Source organism: Leucopleurus acutus, assembly GCF_964270905.1.
Source record: "Leucopleurus acutus genome assembly, chromosome: 20".
In the NCBI taxonomy this organism is placed as follows: Eukaryota; Metazoa; Chordata; class Mammalia; order Artiodactyla; family Delphinidae; genus Leucopleurus; species Leucopleurus acutus.
The window spans coordinates 36,129,727-36,149,673 of record NC_139162.1 but is presented as its reverse complement, the minus strand read 5'-3'; the positions used below and the strand labels follow the sequence as shown (position 1 = coordinate 36,149,673).

Genomic DNA, 19,947 nt, shown 5'->3' with positions numbered 1-19,947 from the left:
AGACTAGAAATATAGATATGGAATCATCTGCTTAGAAGTGATAATGAAAGATACCAGAGTGAATGAGTTTGGTAAGAGAGAAAGAGAAAGAAGTGAGATGAATAGAAGAACAAGGACTTAAAGGGTAAGGATTTCCATCTCAAAGGCAAAGCAGGATAGATGGCAGAGTACAGAACTAACAGAGACAAGGAAAGTAAGGAAATAGTGGTAGTCTATGTTTGAGAAATAAAGGGAGGGAAAACTGGGAAGGTGGTAAGTCATCTGAGGATTTCTTTGAAAAGATGTTTGGAATTATTTGGTGAAGAACTAGTCATAAAAATGGGATAGTGGATGGTCCTAATGTCTTAGAATGGTGGAAAACATTCTAGGGCAACATAGATGTTACAGCAAATCTCAACAAGGAAGAGAAAGCAGCTGCCCTAGGATAGGTGTGAAAACTGTAAGTACAGCTGCAGGAAATATTCGTGCCCTTTATTGTTACTATGTTTCAAATACTGTACTTGGCACTTTGTTCTCCCTGAATCCTCAGGATTCTCCGAAATATTGGAAACCACCTAAATGTTATCAAAATAAACATGGCTTGAATAAATTATGGCACATCCATATAATGTAATGTCTTTCAGCCATTTTTTTTTAAACCAGGTAGATCTATACTGGCAAAGGAAGATATCAGTGGGATACTTTTCTGTGATAATAAACACGTTTGAAAACTTATCTATCTATTGCAATAGACTAAACTCAAGGATGGGCACTGGGTTGTATTCATCTTGTAATATCAGAGTCTAGCGTGGATTCTTGTATGTCTTAACTGTTGGTCAAATGAATAAGTGCATACATGCTTATAAAATGGAGAGCACTAGTACCACACTGGGCTTGAGTGTGTGTGTGTGTGTGTGTGTGTGTGTGTGTGTGTGTGTGTGTGTGTGCGGGCGCACGTGTGTACTTTGTGAACCTAAAAGCAGAAAATATTATAATATTATTAAGGAAAATACCATTCAGAAATAGGAGGTATTACTTATTATTAGGCAGTTTTCAGAGAGACTTCATTGGTTTAGACAGTAATTTTGGAGGTTTGAAGAAAATTATGAAAATAGAGAAAAGATAGTTCCAACTTTGTCAGTGAAAGGAAGAAAATTGTTGGGGTGGGACCGGCCACGCACAATTCTTTCTGTGGGTGGAAATGGGGTGAAGCGTCCCGCTGGGCTGGTGTTAAAGGCCTGAGTTCATTATGGTAGATGGTTATTGAACTGGAACTTTCCTAAATGCTGACTTTTCAAATGAAAGAGTTCTTCAACCATCGAATAGTCTCCTAATCAGATGCTCACTATGATTCAACATGTGTAGTGGGCATTTTAGATCCGAGTGCTCTGTCATACAAATAGAAACAACATTGTCTTAAACAGGCCTGTGATTCAAAACGAAGAAACCAGTTTACCAATTAGGATCTGTAAGCTGTCTTATTTATTGTTAGTGGAATAACATCTGCATTCTAATATATGTATTCACTTGCTTTTTATTTAAAAACTCTAATTGCCCTGAAGATTATAGATAATGGCCCGCTCTAAGGTTACTTCTTTTGATGAATGGGAGATTTCATCCACGAAAAATGAAGCTTAATGTTTTCATTTGTTAGAAATCTTGACGAGACTCTGAATAATTACTTTTTCTCATCCTTTTGAGTAACATCAACTTTTAAAGTCTTTATCAAATAAAAATAGAATTTATAGCATTTTTAATGTCTATTTATTTCTGTGAGGTTGTTCCATCATATTTTTCCTTATATATTCATTTAAATCACATTGAAGACTGCCTGAAATGGCATTTTCACGATAATTCTGGGAACCATCCTTTGTATGTTACTTACTGCTGATATATGTATTCTGGTATTTCTTGCCTTCTATCACACATAAATTCTACTGGCATATTAAATACCATAGAGAGGAACTGACTGATAGTAAATCAAATGTTTTACAGCATACTATTGGGAATGTTGGATTCATTACTATGAAGAAATTATATTTGATCACAATTTTCAGAGCTTCCTAATACTGTAATTTATTGGTGCTTCTTAATGTTCTGTGTTAGTTATATACAAGCTCAAAATTGGATTCATTTTAGCTATGCATAATATATGCTATAGTGAATCTTTTCCACACACACAAAAAGTAGCAAATATCCAACACTATGTTTGATTAGAACTATTAAGCCCAACAGCTTGTATTTAACTAACACGGTGGTAATTATATAGTCAACTGGGTAGTTCATTCTCTACCGCAGAAGCTATATATTAGAATAAAGCTATTTTGGTGTATCAGGTGCCAAAGGAAAATTGGCTAACCAGAAAGGGAATAGCTTTATGTGGTGAAGATGTCAAATGAACAGTTTTAACTCACAGTCATTTTTTTAGAGAATACGTAAGTTAGGTTTTTATTTTTAGTTCCCACTCTTCCCTTCATAGTTAAATGACGGGAAATGACTCTCGGTCCCCAAACTACTCTTATGCATCGTTCAAAATAGCCCTGACAGACTAGCCCCTCCAGTAGTGGTGAGATTTATGGCTTTCCATTCCTTGGTGTTCCATTACTCTGTCTACACCATCAAATTGATTAGTAGGCAGTGGAGAGCAAGGAAAGAGAGGCAACTGCTTAGAGCCAGCTGGTGTCCATCATCTTAATGAACTGCTCAGAGATGGTTACTATTGTCCTTGATTCTCATTATAGTTGATGATGACCAGATCTTTTAAAATGTTTCCCCCCTCCCTTATTCTGTATTACAGGGCCCACTGGAAAATGATTTGGTTGTTTATGTAGCGCTCATAGCAGAAAGCCAACGGTATGAAATCCAGATGGGTGGCGTGTTCTTTTGAGGGGGAGGGAAGGGGATTGATTGCTTTAGGCTTATAATACTGAGTGTGGTGGTAGAAATTAACTTCATAGACCCCTTCACAGGGTTTCAAGGATGTCACTAATGTCACTTTAAGTGCCAGAATAACATTCTTTTCATGTTTAAAAATAATTTTGTTTTAGTTGGTGTTAATATTAATTAAAGTCTGTGACCAGTGCCAGTGTTGCCTGGTGTGTAGTTTTGAGAAATTAATGCAAACAGATTATGGGGATCCCCCAAGTTAGTGCTTACCTCTCTGGCAGCCCCCAAAGCTCACAGCTGATGCTTTGTGAAGAACCCAAGAGGGCTCTGGATTCCAGTGCAGATGACATATTGCTGACATTAACAAATGAATAATGTGCTCCAAACTAGCATAGTCTTTCCCCTTTTCTCCTCCTCCTTCACCATTGTCCATATAAATGCATTACCGAAAATGTCTCTTTTTTTCCCTGTGTTTTTTAGCCTTCAGGTTTTCCTCAACACATATGGTATTCAGACTCAAACTCCTCAACAGGTAGAACCCATTCAGATCTGGGCCCAGCAGGAGCTCGTGAAAGTAAGTGATTCTGCTTCTTTACTGTCTCCTTTATGTAGGTACTAGAGCATGGTGATTAGACTTAGTTTATAGTCAAGAAGCATATTTAAAAATCCAATTCTGAGATAGGGTCATTGATCCAAAGTCTTTCTGATTAAGCTGAGAGACCCACTTTATCAGACACTGTTACTGAAACACAACTGCATTGTGTGTGTGCGTTATATTCATAGGTCTTGTTGATTTCTGCTCCTTGCTAAAGTCTATTACAAACCTGGACTGACCACTTAAATAACAAATCAGGCTTAATTTTAGTAGTGGTGTATAAAATTAACCTTTACATTTGATTTATTTTCCCTTTTATTAACAATTAAAGAAATCTTCTCACCTAAATATTGTTGGTAATAACTACTTCCCTTTTTCTCTTGCCTTACTATTTGGAGTCTGAAGTAATTCCTACCCTCTTTGGTTTGCTGGGTCTCAAAATAATTATAAAGTGACATCTGAATTTATATTTGATGCAGTTACATACCTATTAGATTGGATTAAAAGATGACTTTTGAGGCCTTTTGTATGCACTGCCCTGCAGCATATGCCTGAGTTTAGGAATATTACTGCTCATTAAGGATGGGAAATTGTTGATCTCCACTAATTATTTTTAAACCACTGTTTTTATTTGGTAATCATTAAAAACAGTACAGGAATGGGACTTCCCTGGTGGTCCAGTGATTGGGACTTTGCACTTCCAATGCAGGGGGCGCAGGTTTGATCCCTGGTCTCGGGGACTAAGATCCCATATGCCGCCTGGCCAAAAAAAACAGTGTTTGTTTTTGGTGTTTGGTGGAAATGTTTAGAATAGTCTCTCTCAAGTGATCAAGATTGATTGAGTCAGTTAAGCTGATAAAAATGTTTTTTATTAAAACCTTGATGTTACAACAAAGAATAAAAGCTCAGAGAAGTGAGGTGCACATTGCAGGGAAAATGCAAGGCCCCAGAGTTGTTGCTAATCAGACTGGACTTCATGCATTGACAACAAAACCAGAACCTGGGTGTTAGGTCACCCAGAGCACCAGCTCTTCAAAAGTCCTTAACAAATTAGAGCTCTTTTCTCCCCCTCGATTAAAGAGACATGGCTAAAAATGCAAGGAACCCTGGAGTAGGTAACACTTTAAAATCACACTACAAAGTAAACAATGGAAAGCTAGGTTTCATTGTAGAAGAGGCTAAATGAGGCCAAGAGGGAAGTAAGGATCCACAAGGCAAGGAGAGGAGGCTGTATGGAATGGCAGAAAATCTAAGGTTGTAACACTGTGCACTTATCGTTCAGGTGCAGGCTGTATTTGCTGATACACTTTTATGGCCTCTCACTGAAAGCTCCAGAGAATGGTAACAAAGGTTATTATTCTTTGATAAACATGCTCTCAAAACAAATTAACCTGAATCTGTATCTTCAGGCCTAATGTATATTAGCACCTCTTTCTGGGAGCATCTGTACTCTACCAGACAACATACAATCAAGACTTAAGAGACCAACATGGCTCCAAATAACTTGAATGTGGCATTTTATTCATTCATTCATTCATCGTAACACCTGTTCTGTGCAGAGTACTGTGTGGAGCACACAGATAAAATGACTCTGTCCCTGTTCTCAGTTAGTGATCTCTGGGTCTGTTGGGATGACAGAAAAATAGTTAATGACAATCCACTTTGATCGGTGCTATGACAGATGTTAGTGCAAGGTGCTGAGGAGTCACAGAGGTGGTAGGAAGCATTCTGTTACAAAGTGAAGACTTATAACAGGTCCTGACTTATTTTATACTTTGTTGTTTTAAAGATGGCATTAACGCATGATTTACAATTTGGGTGTGTGTTGTGGCTAAAAAGACAGATATGTGACCAGGAGCCCAGCTTCTCTGTGCACGTGTCAGGATGGAAAATTCTCTGTGGCTACAGCCTCTGTGTTTCAAGCTAGCTGCATTTTGGGATTCACCCTCTAAGATATACTGCCGACTACATTGTTTCTTATAGTCTACCTTTTAAAAGTGAAAATGTTCCCTCAAATCTTAGTTAATACACATATTCTTATGCCAATGGCTGCTTATTCTCTTCTGAGAAGTTGCACCCTCCTTCAGCCCACTGAAGAGGGTGTGAGGGCAGACAGCTGAGGGTAAGGCTTTCACTGTGTGTGGTTAATGTTTCATAATGTGGTAACTGTGGTTTGATTTGCCTCATGGGAGATCTGAATACACTGCAGATGTAGAATGAAGTATTTCTGTACTTCCAGGTGGTTTGGTCCCTGCTGTGTGTTTCAGAGCATTAAATGGTGTGAATGTGTACAATGTAGGGACGGTATTATCAGTACCCTAGAATTCAGTGAGCATTCTGCATCTGATTACTTAATTGTCATAGACCTTCTCTACCATGGTTCAGAAAGTTAAGGAAAATGCTTTTACTGTAATAGAGTAGTATTTAAGGATTTCCTTTAAATCTGCCTAGATCAGTACATTTTAACTTGTGCATGGTTGATTAATATAATCATTTGCCTAAAAGAAGAAATCTAAAGTAGTTTAGACATAAATATTAATTTAAGGGAAAGTGGTCTCCATCTAGTGCTGTGCACTGTAGTTTCAGTGTAGCTATACAATGCTATATAATGCTTATAGAGTACTTTTTATAGCCAGTGGACTTTGTCTAAAACCACTGCTGTTCCAGAATTAATATGCACAGCACATGTGGTTCAGGAGGACATTCACTTGCTCCCTCATTCATCCATCGAGTATTTCCTGAGCACCAGCTGTATGCCAGGCACAGTGCCAACTCAGGGGGTGCTATTTTCTAGGAACATTCAATGGAGAAGGAGAAGGAGACAGCTAACTCTGACATACATGTGTGCACCATGGCAGAATGAACAGAGAGCTCTGGTGATGACATTAATTTTGTATACGTTGAGGTTGATATTTGAAATCAGTTCAAATGATAATCAGTAGATTGTGTAGAGACAGTTGGTTTGATTTTCCATTAGGTTAGATTTCTACCTCTCATCAGATACAAAAATAAATTCCAGACAGATTAAAGATTTAAATCTTTTTAATGATTTAGATATAAAATCACTAAAAAAAAAATAGGAGAACAGTTTACAACTGTTGTGAGGGGAAGTCCATTCTTAGAGTAACACTAGTGCCAAAAATTGATTAAGGAAGTGATTGACAGATTTAACTAAATATAATTGAAGGTAGCATAAACAACCTGGCACATCAAAGGTGCTTGTGAAATTTCCTAGCAGAAAAATGTTTAGATTGAAATACCAAATGCTGAAGTGATGTTTGAACTACTATGCAGTCATTCTCACATTTCATAACAACACTGAAGATGAGCAAATTGAGTAAAATATTTGATAAAACAGCAATATTCTTAACATACCAAGATCTTTTACAAATGAAAAAGAATGACAAATGCCCAGTAGACAGGGGAAAAAAGGAAAAAGTGCATAGAACATACAAATAGCTATTAAGTATATGGGAAAATGGTCCACCACAAAATATTTGAATACAGTTGTTTAAAACTAAAATGAAATGTCATTGTGACTCAAGAGAGTGACAAAAATGGCCTATGCACATTTAATGTCGAAGTAATTGGTCCATTATTTCTGGAGGGTGACCAACCTGGCAGTATGTTTGAAAGAGAATGTATATTCTCTTTGATTCATCAAGTCTAAGAAATTATCCTGAAGAAGTAATCGTATACTGTCCAAAATTGGTTACAGAATTGGTTTTGAAATAACTAAAAATTGGGAGCTACCTTCATCAGGGGATCCATGTTAAATAGGGTAAGGAGACTTCTTGATTGGATTAAGTGCTCTGGCACTAATTAACCCCTAGTTCATTCCAAGTTTATCTGTTTTTACTTTGTAGAAAAACAATATTAAGTTTAAAAAAATGGAACACCAGATTATATAGTATATGAACCCATTTATGTAAATATATATACATGTATGTGTGTATGTGATATGGGTATTTATCTATGCACTGTTAAAAATCTATAACCCTATCTTATGCTTCTGGTGTTTTTAGGGATCACACAATAAATTACACTCCTTTTAACACATACCAAAGTGAAATAGTTGTTGCCTAAGGGGTTACGAGACTAACAGGACCATTCACTTGTAGCATGTGGATTAAATTTTTCATAAAATTCATATAATCGGAAAAATCAGTAAAGACATTTCCATGTTGGTGGGAAATACTTGAAGGTGGGAATCTGGTCGAAGTTATGTGGCCCTGTTTTTTAAAACTTTAAAGAGCCAAAATTTTTATCACAGAGGAAGCATTTGTTTCTCTGTGTGCTTGTATGAATCAGATAGAGCCATGCAAGTTATAAATTCATGACATGACAGTGTAAGAACAATGTCAAATTTTAGAATGTTGCTAAATGGATCTGCAAAAGTTTTGCTCTCAAATCTCCCAGTGCCCCAGAATCTAAGTTGATGTCATTAGCTGGCTTGTTTTCCTACAAGTCCATTGAATAAAGTTTCCCTGGCCTCTTTTTCTCTGGAGAAATCAGAAATTAGCAGGGCATTAGTCGAGGAGGGGAAAGGGGGCAAAAAAGGAAAAGCATGAATTTTTGTCTGGCTCTGATTTACACAGTTGTGTCTTACAGGCTTATTTCCATCTGGGGATCAATGAAAAATTAGGACTCTGCGGAAGGCCAGATAGGCCCATTGGCTGCCTCGGTACATCAAAGGTACTCATGAAATTTCCTTGGAGAGCAGTGTTCAGATTGTAATACCACAGACGGGAATGATGTTTGACCTGCTATGCATCCATTCTCACATTTCATCATATACTTGGGCTAATTATCTGAATTATTATTTTCTACAAGTAAATATCAATAATTAGTTTGGGGGCTTCCCTGGTGGTGCAGTGGTTGAGAGTCCGCCTGACGATGCAGGGGACACGGGTTTGTGCCCCGGTCCAGAAAGATCCCACATGCCGTGGAGCGGCTGGGCCCATGAGCCATGGCCGCTGGGCCTGCGCGTCCTGAGCCTGTACTCCTCAACGGGAGAGGCCACAACAGTGAGAGGCCCGCGTACCGCAAAAAAAAAAAAAAAAAAAAAATTAGTTTTGTGTGATACCACGAACTCTTCTAAAAATAGATAAGCATCTCACTGCTCTTTTGTTTCTGAGCCTTGTAAGATACCTGATTATAGTAGTATTTACTCAGACAGAGGCTTTTTCCCTTATAGTAGAGGCGGACTACTTTATTAGCATACTGAGTCAATCAAGAAGCTGTACCTTCTTAACATTATGTAGATTTATAAGATTATTTTGTTTGCTTATTCAGAATTAAACATCAGTTTTAATTTTTATTAGGACTTATAGTACTGTACCTTTGCCTTTGGTCTGTTTTATTTATTTATTTGTTTGTTTGTTTATATTTTTTCTTTTTTTAAAAATTTATCCTTTACAGATTTATCGCATTCTAGGAAAGACTGTGGTTTGTTACCCTATCATCTTTGACCTAAGTGATTTCTACATGTCTCAAGATGTTTTACTGCTGATAGATGACATAAAGGTAGCTTCAGAACACCTTTTAATTGAAATGGGATGACTTTGTTTCTAGTGATTTCTATCGTATGTTGTTAAATTAAGTGCTCCTGGGTCTATGATACTGGGTTAATACAGTATCAAATATGAAAGTAAAACAACATCTGCATAGCTTTGGGGAGTTAAATTACTTGCAGCATTAGAATAATAGATGTATTCTGTTTTATATAAAGTTGTATGACTTTACTTGTCTACCTTCTACAAATGGAACTAAAGGGTATATACTGTAGTTGTAAAAGCAGAGGGGGAACTTTTTTGGAAACGATGTTCATACGATAGTAAGTTTATCACTTTTTGAACAAAAGTTGAGTTACCAAAATGATTTTATTTATGAAGAATTTCAAGTAAAACCTCACCTAACTCATTATACCCACTCAGTTAAAATCTCCTCCACTCCCTTTTCCATTTACAGAGTAGAAAAGCTTAGGGTCATGGCCCAGAGCATGAAGTCTGGAGCCAGATTTCATTTGTTAAAATCTTGACTCTACTGTTTACCAGCTCTGTGATCTTGGGCAAGTTAGTTAACTTCTCTGTGTCCCTGTTTTCTCATCTGTATAACTGAATAGGGCTGTCCTGAGGATTAGGAGTTCATATATGCAAAGCCCTCAGAATAGTGCCTGGCACATAGTGAAGTGTTAATGTATGTCTTTGATGGGATGATGATTATGATGATGATGATGATAATGATAATAGAAATTGAGTCAAATAAAGAACTCTTCATGTTTCCAATGGTCTGTATAGATTCACCCCAATCTCTTCTACCGGCTGTAATATAAATCTACAGTAACGTGGAGTGAGAATTAATCTTCTGGATGATAACCCTGGGTTGATTTTCCTTCCTTGGGACCATTCTCGAACTGTATTTATTAGGCCTCAAAAAAGGAGTGGGGGGCGGTGCAGCCTTAAAACATGTGTGATCTGTTTTTAAGAACGAAGTTTAAAATCAGAATGGTTTCTAGCTTAACTTGTATGTATTAGAACATTTCTACCCCTAAGTAGTCTATCTTATCCAGGGTTTGATTATGAATTATCTTGATATAGAATAGTTTTGTTGGCTCTTTGCCACTAATGGTTAAGCATCCTGATCAGCTCAGATACTGTGCCATTACATCCTGCCTCATTCTTATGTTTTAATAGAATGCACTACAGTTTATTAAGCAATACTGGAAAATGCATGGACATCCACTTTTCCTTGTTCTCATCCGGGAAGACAATATAAGGTAGGTGGCTGAAAGAGTTGAGGCGCATGCATCTCATCACCATTAACACTGTGAACCCTTTGGAAGCAGGGCCTCCTTGTATTTTTATATCCATCTCAGCGTGTGACAGAGTGTTTTGCGTGTGTAAAGGGTACTTAGTACTAGATAATTAATTTCTCATTCTGTTGTTAATATGCACATTTTGTTTATCTGTTTATATTTTTCAGAGGTAGCCGATTCAATCCCATACTAGATATGCTGGCAGCTTTTAAGAATGGAGTGGTTGGAGGAGTCAAAGTTCACGTTGATCGTCTACAGGTAGTCTTCTGAATTTCAGTGTTTCTGTTTCCAGCACAATTAGTCCACAGATACAGCTATGTTTCTTAATTATATTCTGTGGAAGGTTTTTGTCTGAAGGTTTTATTCTCTGTCTACCTTCCCGTTCCTATTGCCATCACCCCATTTATCTGATCCCTCCAATCTGATGCTTGAGCAATTGCAGTGGTTTCCCACCGGAATTTCAGACTTTAAGAGATCATCTCTGACCTCAGTTTTGCATTTGAGGAAGGTGGGGTCCAGAGTGGTGAAGTGACCTGCTGTATAAGCTCAGGTTCTTTGACTCCCTGGTCCAGTGCTCTGTTCCCTACCACACAGTGACATCCAACCTGGAGATAATTCTTGTTCCATTCAGAATTTTACAGCATTATTTTCATAGCTCCTAAATAACAGAAGCCCTTTGTGGTTCCCTATAACCATAGCAGCCTCTCTGCCCACAATGATCTCCTACTAAACATTCTTTCTGCTTCAGCCAATACAGATTACTTACTGTGTTCTCAAATTTGTGAGGTTCTGCCCCTTTCTGCTCACTCCATTTCCTCTGCCTGGAGTAGCTTTCCTTCTTTCAACATCACTGGGCTTTGAAGTCTTACCAAACTTTAAAGACCAGTTCTGCAGAATCACTCAGACCAGAAATGATACTTTTCTCTTTTAATATCCTTTTATGACCTTTAACATAAACTATTCAAATTGTAGTCCATTATCAACTTATTTCCTTTAAAAAGTTGTGATAATTTCATAGTCTTTTATGTAGTAGATACTCAATATTGAGTAAGAAAGAGTAAAATTTATAAAGAGGGACCTGTGTAGGTAATGTGGTAAATGGCATGTTTACATAATCATTCAGTGGTGCTTGTATTGGCTTGGCCAAAAAGTTCATTCGGGTTTTTCCATAAGATATTACAGAAATGAACTTTTTGGCCAACCTAATATTTTGCATACTTGATTGATTTTTACCTAAGTTTTTATCTTTTCCCCTTATTTTTTATTCTTTTGTCTTTTTGTAATGCTTCACAGGGCAATTTCTTTGTTATTTATCATGTAGCTCCTCTGTGAGTTTTGTGTTTTGCTGTCATGTTTTTAATTTTCCCTTTCATACTATCTTGTCCTTTCTTTCCTGGGTATTATATGTTGTCTTATCCTTCTGAGAACATTAACTAGAGAGCTTTGGAAATTTTTCCTTTCTACATTATCTCTTTCAGGTTTTTTTTCTCTGTTTTGGGGGGCTCATTCTTTCATGTTGGAGACATTTGTCAGATGTCTGGTAATCTTTAGCTATCCCTTCATTTTTAAGAGTGAAAGAATAAAAACTTCATTGGAAACTGTGTGTTTGGGAAAAAGGATCGTTGTCATGATGAATTTACTTGTAAGGTAGTCTGGTGGCAAAGGCCCTTTTTGCTGGGGAAAACCCAGATGCCAATATCTGGAGATTTTTCTCTCTTCTGCTCTTCAGTTTCCCCGGAAAATAAACATCTAGCCTTCTGCTTGAAGGACATACATTTTGCTTCCATGTACTGAGAGCAGGGTTGGGGAGGGGAGTCAGGGATTTTGCACCGTGCTGTATATTATCAGAAACATCTCTCGTTGGGACAGCTGTTTAATAAGTTGTCTCTCTCTACCGATGCAGATTCAGAAGACAATAAAATAGTACATTATCAAATTGTCCAGGATACTTACAACAGCACAGATTATTTTCACATACACAGCACAAGTGGCTTAATTCTGACAGTACAGATGCTGGACCACGAGTTCGTGCAACACTGCACTTTGAAAGTCAGAGAAACGGATAATAGCTTCCCATCACTAAGCAGCGAAGTCTTTGTTTATATCTACAACATGGACTAAAATGACAGCTCTCCAATTTTTAATCAGCTCATTTATGAGTCTTTCACTTAATGCATTGTTTAATCTTTATTTATTTATTTATTTATTTTTACATCTTTACTGGAGTATAATTGCTTTACAATGGTGTGTTAGTTTCTGCTTTATAACAAAGTGAATCAGTTATACATATACATATGTTTCCATATCTCTTCCCTCTTACGTCTCCCTCCCTCCCACCCTCCCTATCCCACCCCTCTAGGTGGTCACAAAGCACCGAGCTGATCTCCCTGGGCTATGCGGCTGCTTCCCACTAGGTATCTGTTTTATGTTTGGTAGTGTATATATGTCCATATGTCACCCTCTCACTTTGTCACAGCTTACCCTTCCCCCTCTCCATATCCTCAAGTCCATTCTCTAGTAGGTCTGTATCTTTATTCCTGTCTTACCCCTAGGTTCTTCATGACATTTTTTTTTCTTAGATTCCATATATATGTGTTAACATACGGTATTTGTCTTTCTCTTTCTGACTTACTTCACTCTGTATGACAGACTCTAGGTCCATCCACCTCACTACAAATAACTCAGTTTCGTTTCTTTTTATGACTGAGTAATATTCCATTGTATATATGTGCCACATCTTCTTTATCCATTCGTCTGTTGATTGACACTTAGGTTGTTTCCATGTCCTGGCTATTGTAAATAGAGCTGCAATGAACATTTTGGTACATGACTGTTTTTGAATTATGGTTTTCTCAGGGTATATGCCCAGTAGTGGGATTGCTGGGTCATATGGTAGTTCTATTTGTAGTTTTTTAAGGAACCTCCATACTGTTCTCCATAGTGGCTGTATCAATTTACATTGCCACCAGCAGTGCAAGAGGGTTCCCTTTTCTCCACACCCTCTCCAGCGTTTATTGTTTGTAGATTTTTTGATGATGGCCATTCTAACCAGTGTGAGATGATATCTCACTGTAGTTTTGATTTGCATTTCTCTAATGATTAATGATGTTCAGCATTCTTTCATGTGTTTGTTGGCAATCTGTATATCTTTGGAGAAATGTCTGTTTAGGTCTTCTGCCCATTTTTGGATTGGGTTGTTTGTTTTTTGTTACTGAGCTGCATGAGCTGCTTGTAAATTTTGGAGATTAATCCTTTGACATTTGCTTCATTTGCAAATATTTTCTCCCATTCTGAGGGTTGTCTTTTGGTCTTGTTTATGGTTTCCTTTGCTGTGCAAAAGCTTTGAAGTTTCATTAGGTCCCATTTGTTTATTTTTGTTTTTATTTCCATTTTTCTAGGAGGTGGGTCAAAAAGGATCTTGCTGTGATTTATGTCATAGAGTGCTCTGCCTATGTTTTCCTCTAAGAGTTTGATAGTTTCTGGCCTTACATTTAGGTCTTTAATCCATTTTGAGCTTATTTTTGTGTATGGTGTTAGGGAGTGTTCTAATCTCATACTTTTGCATGTAGCTGTCCAGTTTTCCCAGCACCACTTATTGAAGACGCTGTCCTTTCTCCACTGTACATTCCTGCCTCCTTTATCAAAGATAAGGTGACCATATGTGCATTGGTTTATCTCTGGGCTTTCTATCCTGTTCCATTGATCTATATTTCTGGTTTTGTGCCAGTACCATACTGTCTTGATTACTGTAGCTGTGTAGTATAGTCTGAGGTCAGGGAGCCTGATTCCTCCAGCTCCGTTTTTCGTTCTAAAGAATGCTTTGGCTATTCGGGGTCTTCTGTGTTTCCATACAAATGGTGAAATTTTTTGTTCTACTTCTGTGAAAAATGCCAGTGGTAGTTTGATACGGATTGCATTGAATCTGTAGATGGCTTTGGGTAGTCTAGTCATTTTCACAGTGTTGATTCTTCCAATCCAAGAATATGGTAGATCTCTACATCTATTTGTATCATCTTTAATTTCTTTCATCAGTGTCTTATAATTTTCTGCATACAGGTCTTTTGTCTCCATAAGTAGGTTTATTCCTAGCTATTTATTCTTTTTGTTGCAGGGGTAAATGGAAGTGGTTTCTTGATTTCACTTTCAGATTTTTCATCATTAGTGTATAGGAATGCCAGAGATTTCTGTGCATTAATTTTGTATCCTGATACTTTACCAGATTTATTGATTAGCTCCAGTAGTTTTATGGTAGCATCTTTAGGATTCTCTATGTATAGTATCATGTCATCTGCAAACAGTGACAGCTTTACTTCTTCTTTTCTGATTTGGATTGCTTTTATTTCCTTTTCTTCTCTGATTGCTGTGGCTAAAACTTCCAAAACTATGTTGAATAACAGTGGTGAGAGTGGGCAACCTTGTCTTTTTCCTGATCTTAGCGGAAATGCTTTCAGATTTTCACCATTGAGGACGATGTTGGCTGTGGGTTTGTCACATATGGCCTTTATTATGTTGAGGAAAGTTCCCTCTATGCCTACTTTCTGCAGAGGTTTTATCATAAATGGTGTTGAATTTTGTCGAAAGCTTTCTCTGCATCTATTGAGATGACCATATGGTTTTCCTCCTTCAGTTTGTTAATATGGTGTATCACATTGATTGATTTGCGTATATTGAAGAATCCTTGCATTTCTGGAATAAACCCCACTTGATCATGGTGTATGATCCTTTTAACGTGCTGTTGGGTCCTGTTTGCTAGTATTTTGTTGAGGATTTTTGCATCTATGTTCATCAGTGATATTTACCTGTAGTTTTCTTTCTTTGTGACACCCTTGTCTGGTTTTGGTATCAGGGTGATGATGGCCTCGTAGAATGAGTTGGGGAGTGTTCCTCCCTCTGCTATATTTTGGAAGAGTTTGAGAAGGATAGGTGTTAGCTCTTCTCTAAATGTTTGATAGAATTCTCCTGTGAAGCCATCTGGTCCTGGGCTTTTGTTTGTTGGAAGATTTTTAATCACAGTTTCAATTTCAGTGATTGTGATTGGTCTGTGCATATTTTCTATTTCTTCCTGGTTCAGTCTCAGAAGGTTGTACATTTCTAAGAATTTGTCCATTTCTTCCAGGTTGTCCATTTTATTGGCATAGAGTTGCTTGTAGTAATCTCTCATGATCTTTTGTATTTCTGCAGTGTCAGTTGTTACTTCTCCTTTTTCATTTCTAATTCTATTGATATGAGTCTTCTCCCTTTTTTCCTTGATGAGTCTGGCTAATGGTTTATCAATTTTGTTTATCTTCTCAAAGAACCAGCTTTTAGTTTTATTGATCTTTGCTATCATTTCCTTCATTTCTTTTTCATTTATTTCTGATCTGATATTTATGACTTCGTTCCTTCTGCTAACTTTGGGGGTTTTTTGTTCTTCTTTCTCTTATTGTTTTAGGTGCGGGGTTAGGTTGTTTATTCGAGATGTTTCCTGTTTCTTAAGGTAGGATTGTATTGCTATAAACTTCCCTCTTAGAACTGCTTTTGCTGCATCCCACAGGTTTTGGGTCGTCGTGTCTCCATTGTCATTTGTTTCTAGGTATTTTTTCATTTCCTCTTTGATTTCTTCAGTGGTCACTTCGTTATTAAGTTGTGTATTGTTTAGCCTCCATGTGTTTGTATTTTTTACAGATCTTTTCCTGTAATTGATATCTTGTCTCATAGCGTTGTGGTCGGAAAAGATACTTGATACGATTTCAATATTCTTAAATTTACCAAGGCTTGATTTGTGACCCAAGATATGATTTATCCTGGAGAGCCTTCCATGAGCACTTGAGAAAAATGTGTATTCTGTTGTTTTTGGACGGAATGTCCTATAAATATCAATTAAGTCCATCTTGTTAATGTATCATTTAAAGCTTGTGTTTCCTTATTTATTTTCATTTTGGATGATCTGTCCACTGCTGAAAGTTGGGTGTTAAAGTCCCCTACTATGATTGTGTTACTGTCAATTTCCCCTTTTATGGCTGTTAGTATTTGCCTTATGTATTGAGGTGCTCCTATGTTGGGTGCATAAATATTTGCACTTCTTATATCTTCTTCTTGGATTGATCCCTTGATCATTATGTAGTGTCCTTCTTTGTCTCTTGTAATAGTCTTTATTTTAAAGTCTATTTTGTCTGATATGAGAATTGCTACTCCAGCTTTCTTCTGATTTCCATTTGCATGGAATATCTTTTTCCATCCCCTCACTTTCAGTCTGTATGTGTCCCTAGGTCTGAAGTGGGTCTCTTGTAGACAGCATATATATGGGTCTTGTTTATGTATCCACTCATCCAGTCTGTGTCTTTTGGTGGGAGCATTTAATCCATTTACATTTAAGATAATTATCGATATATATGTTCCTATTCTCATTTTCTTAACTGTTTTGGGTTTGTTATTGTAGGTCTTTTCCTTCTCTTGTGTTTCTTGCCTAGAGAAGATCCTTTAGCATTTGTTGTAAAGCTGGTTTGGTGGTGCTGAACTCTCTCAGCTTTTGCTTGTCTGTCAAGGTTTTAATTTCTCCATCAAATCTGAATGAGATCCTTGCTGGGTAGAGTAATCTTGGTTGTAGGTTTTTCTCCTTCATCACTTTAAATATGTCCTGCCAGTCCCTTCTGGCTTGCAGAGTTTCTGCTGAAAGATCAGCTGTTAACCTTATAGGGAGTCCCTTGTGTGTTATTTGTTGTTCTTCCCTCGCTGCTTTTAATATGTTTTCTTTGTTCAGTTTTGACAGTTCGATTAATATGTGTCCTGGTGTATTTCTCCTTGGATTTATCCTGTATGGGACTCTCTGTGTTTCCTGGACTTGATTAACTTTTTCCTTTCCCATATTAGGGAAGTTTTCCACTATAATCTCTTCAAATATTTTCTCAGTCCCTTTCTTTTTCTCTTCTTCTTCTGGAACCCCTATAAGTCCAATGTTGGTGCGTTTAATGTTGTCCCAGAGGTCTCTGAGACTGTCCTCAGTTCTTTTCATTCTTTTTTCTTTATTCTGGTATGTAGTAGTTATTTCCACTCTTTTATCTTCCAGGTCATTTATCCGTTCTTCTGCCTCAGTTATTCTAATATTGATCCCTTCTACAGTATTTTTAATTTCATTTATTGAGTTGTTCATCATTGCTTGTTTCCCCTTTAGTTCTTCTAAGTCCTTGTTAAATGTTTCTTGCATTTTTTCTATTCTATTTCCAAGATTTTGGATCACCTTTAGCATCATTATTCTCAATTCATTTTCAGGTAGACTGCCTTTTTCCTCTTGATTTGTTAGGTCTGGTGGGTTTTTATCTTGTTCCTTCATCTACTGTGTGTTTTTCTGTCTTCTCATTTTGCTTATCTTACTGTGTTTGAGGTCTCCTTTTTGCAGGCTGCAGGTTCATAGTTCCCATTGTTTCTGGTTTCTGTCCCCAGTGGCTAAGGTTGGTTCAGTGGGTTGTGTAGGCTTCCTGGTGGAGGGTACTAGTGCCTGTGTTCTGGTGGATGAGGTTGGATCCTGTCTTTCTGGTGGGCAGGTCTACGTCTGGTGGTGTGTTTTGGGGTGTCTATGGACTAACTATGATTTTAGGCAGCCTCTCTGCTAATGGGTGGGTGTGTGTTCCTCTCTTGCTAGTTGTTTAGCATAGGGTGTCCAGCACTGTAGCTTGCTGGTCGTTGAGTGAAGCTGGGTGTTGGTGTTGAGTTGGAGATCTCTGGGAGATTTTCTCCATTTGACACTACATGGAGCTGGGAGGCCTCTTGTGGACCAGTGTCCTGAAGTTGGCTCTTCCACCTCAGAGGCTCAGCACTGACTCCTTGCTCCTGGCTGCAGCACCAAGAGCCTTTCATCCACATGGCTCAGGATAAAAAGGAGAAAAAGTAGAAAGAGGATAAAAGAAAGTAAGATAAAATAAAGTTATTAAAATAAAAAATAATTATTAAGAAAAAAATTTTTAAAAAACAGATGGATAGAACCCTAGGACAAATGGTGAAAGCAAAACTCTACAGACAAAATCTCACACAGAAGCATACACATACACACTCACAAAAAGAGGAAAAGGGGAAAAAATAATAAATCTTGCTCTCAAAGTCCACCTTCTCAATTTGGGATGATTCGTTGTCTGTTCAGGTATTCCACAGATGCAGGTACATCAAGTTGATTGTGGAGATTTAATCCGCTGCTCCTGAGGCTGCTGGGAGAGATTTCCCTTTCTCTTCTTTGTTCGCACAGCTCCCTGGGCTCAGCTTTGGATTTGGCCCCGCCTCTGCTTGTAGGTCGCTGGAGGGCGTCTGTTCTTCGTTCAGACAGGACGGGGTTAAAGGAGCCACTGATTTGGGGGCTCTGGCTCACTCAGGCCGTGGGGAGGGAGGGGTACGGAGTGCGGGACGAGCCTGCAGCGGCAGAGGCCAGCGTGACATTGCACCAGTGTGAGGCGCGCTGTGCGTTCTCCCGGGGAAGTTGTCCCTAGATCCCAGGACCCTGGCAGTGGCGGGCTGCACAGGCTCCTGGGAGGGGCGGTGTGGATAGTGGCCTGTGCTCGCACACAGGCTTCTTGGTGGCGGCAGCAGCAGCTTTAGCATTTCATGACCGTCTCTGGGGTCCGCGCTGTTAGCCCCGGCTCGCGCCCGTCTCTGGAACTCCTTTAAGCAACCCTCTCCTCGCACACCAGGAAACAAAGAGGGACGAAAAAGTCTCTTGCCTTTTCGGCATGTCCAGACTTTCCCCCAGACTACCTCCTGGCTAGCCTGGTGCACTAACCCCCTTCAGGCTGTGTTCACGCCGCCAACCCCAGTCCTTTCCCTGTGCTCCGACCAAAGCCCGAGCCTCAGCTCCCAGCCCCGCCTGCCCCGGCGGGTGAGCCAACAAGCCTCTCGGGCTGGTGAGTGCCAGTCAGCGACGATCCTCTGTGCAGGAATCTCGCCGCTTTGCCCTCCGCACCCCTGTTGCTGCACTCTCCTCCGCGGCTCCGAAGCTTCCCCCTCCGCCACCTGCAGTCTCCGCCCGCGAAGGGGCTTCCTAGTGTGTGGAAACCTTTCCTCTTTCACAGCTCCCTCCCACTGGTGCAGGTCCCGTCCCTCTTCTTTCGTCTGTGTTTTTTCTTTTTTCTTTTGCCCCACCCAGGTACGTGGGGAGTTTCTTGCCTTTGGGGAGATCTGAGGTCTTCTTCCAGCGTTCAGTAGGTGTTCTGTAGGAGTTGTTCCGCGTGTAGATGTATTTCTGATGTATCTGTGGGGAGGAGGGTGATCTCCGCGTCTTACTCTTCCGCCATCTTCCCTGTCTCTCCCATTGTTTAATCTTTTTATCTTCTGCTCTCTGCTGTGCCCTATATGTACCCTTGAGTACAGAGTCTTAACCAGAGAATAAGCCTCTTTCCATCTTGTAAAACTGAAACTCTATACCCATTAAACAACCCCTCATACCCCCATACCAGCCTTTGTCTTCTCTTTAATATAGTAAATAAAAATGGCCCTATGTAACTTCTCTGGGATTTTATTTCAGGCCCTTCCAAATGTCCTTAGCCTGTGGTCCACAATCTCTCATCATTGGGCCTCAGCGTCACTTCCTAGCTGCATCACCCAGGACATGTCTTCATGCAGTTCATTCCCAGCCCTGCTTTCTACTCCTCAAGTATACTGAGTAATTTCAAAATCTTTAATGAAATTGATTTTTTTTTCCTGCTTATGC

The 19,947-nt window shown here is 38.8% G+C and overlaps 1 protein-coding gene across 4 annotated transcripts in view; it reads left to right on the top strand.

The window, feature by feature from the left end:
* PHKB (phosphorylase kinase regulatory subunit beta) overlaps positions 1 to 19,947 on the top strand; it is a 213,028-nt gene that overhangs the window by 151,467 nt on the left and 41,614 nt on the right. For all 4 annotated transcript variants that reach the window (XM_082863438.1, XM_082863441.1, XM_082863439.1 and 1 more), the window contains 6 exons: positions 2,777 to 2,832; positions 3,346 to 3,439; positions 8,072 to 8,155; positions 8,882 to 8,986; positions 10,156 to 10,238; positions 10,445 to 10,535. In XM_082863438.1, coding sequence (XP_082719564.1) covers positions 2,777 to 2,832; positions 3,346 to 3,439; positions 8,072 to 8,155; positions 8,882 to 8,986; positions 10,156 to 10,238; positions 10,445 to 10,535 — 513 coding nt within the window. The remainder of the gene's footprint in view (positions 1 to 2,776; positions 2,833 to 3,345; positions 3,440 to 8,071; positions 8,156 to 8,881; positions 8,987 to 10,155; positions 10,239 to 10,444; positions 10,536 to 19,947) is intronic.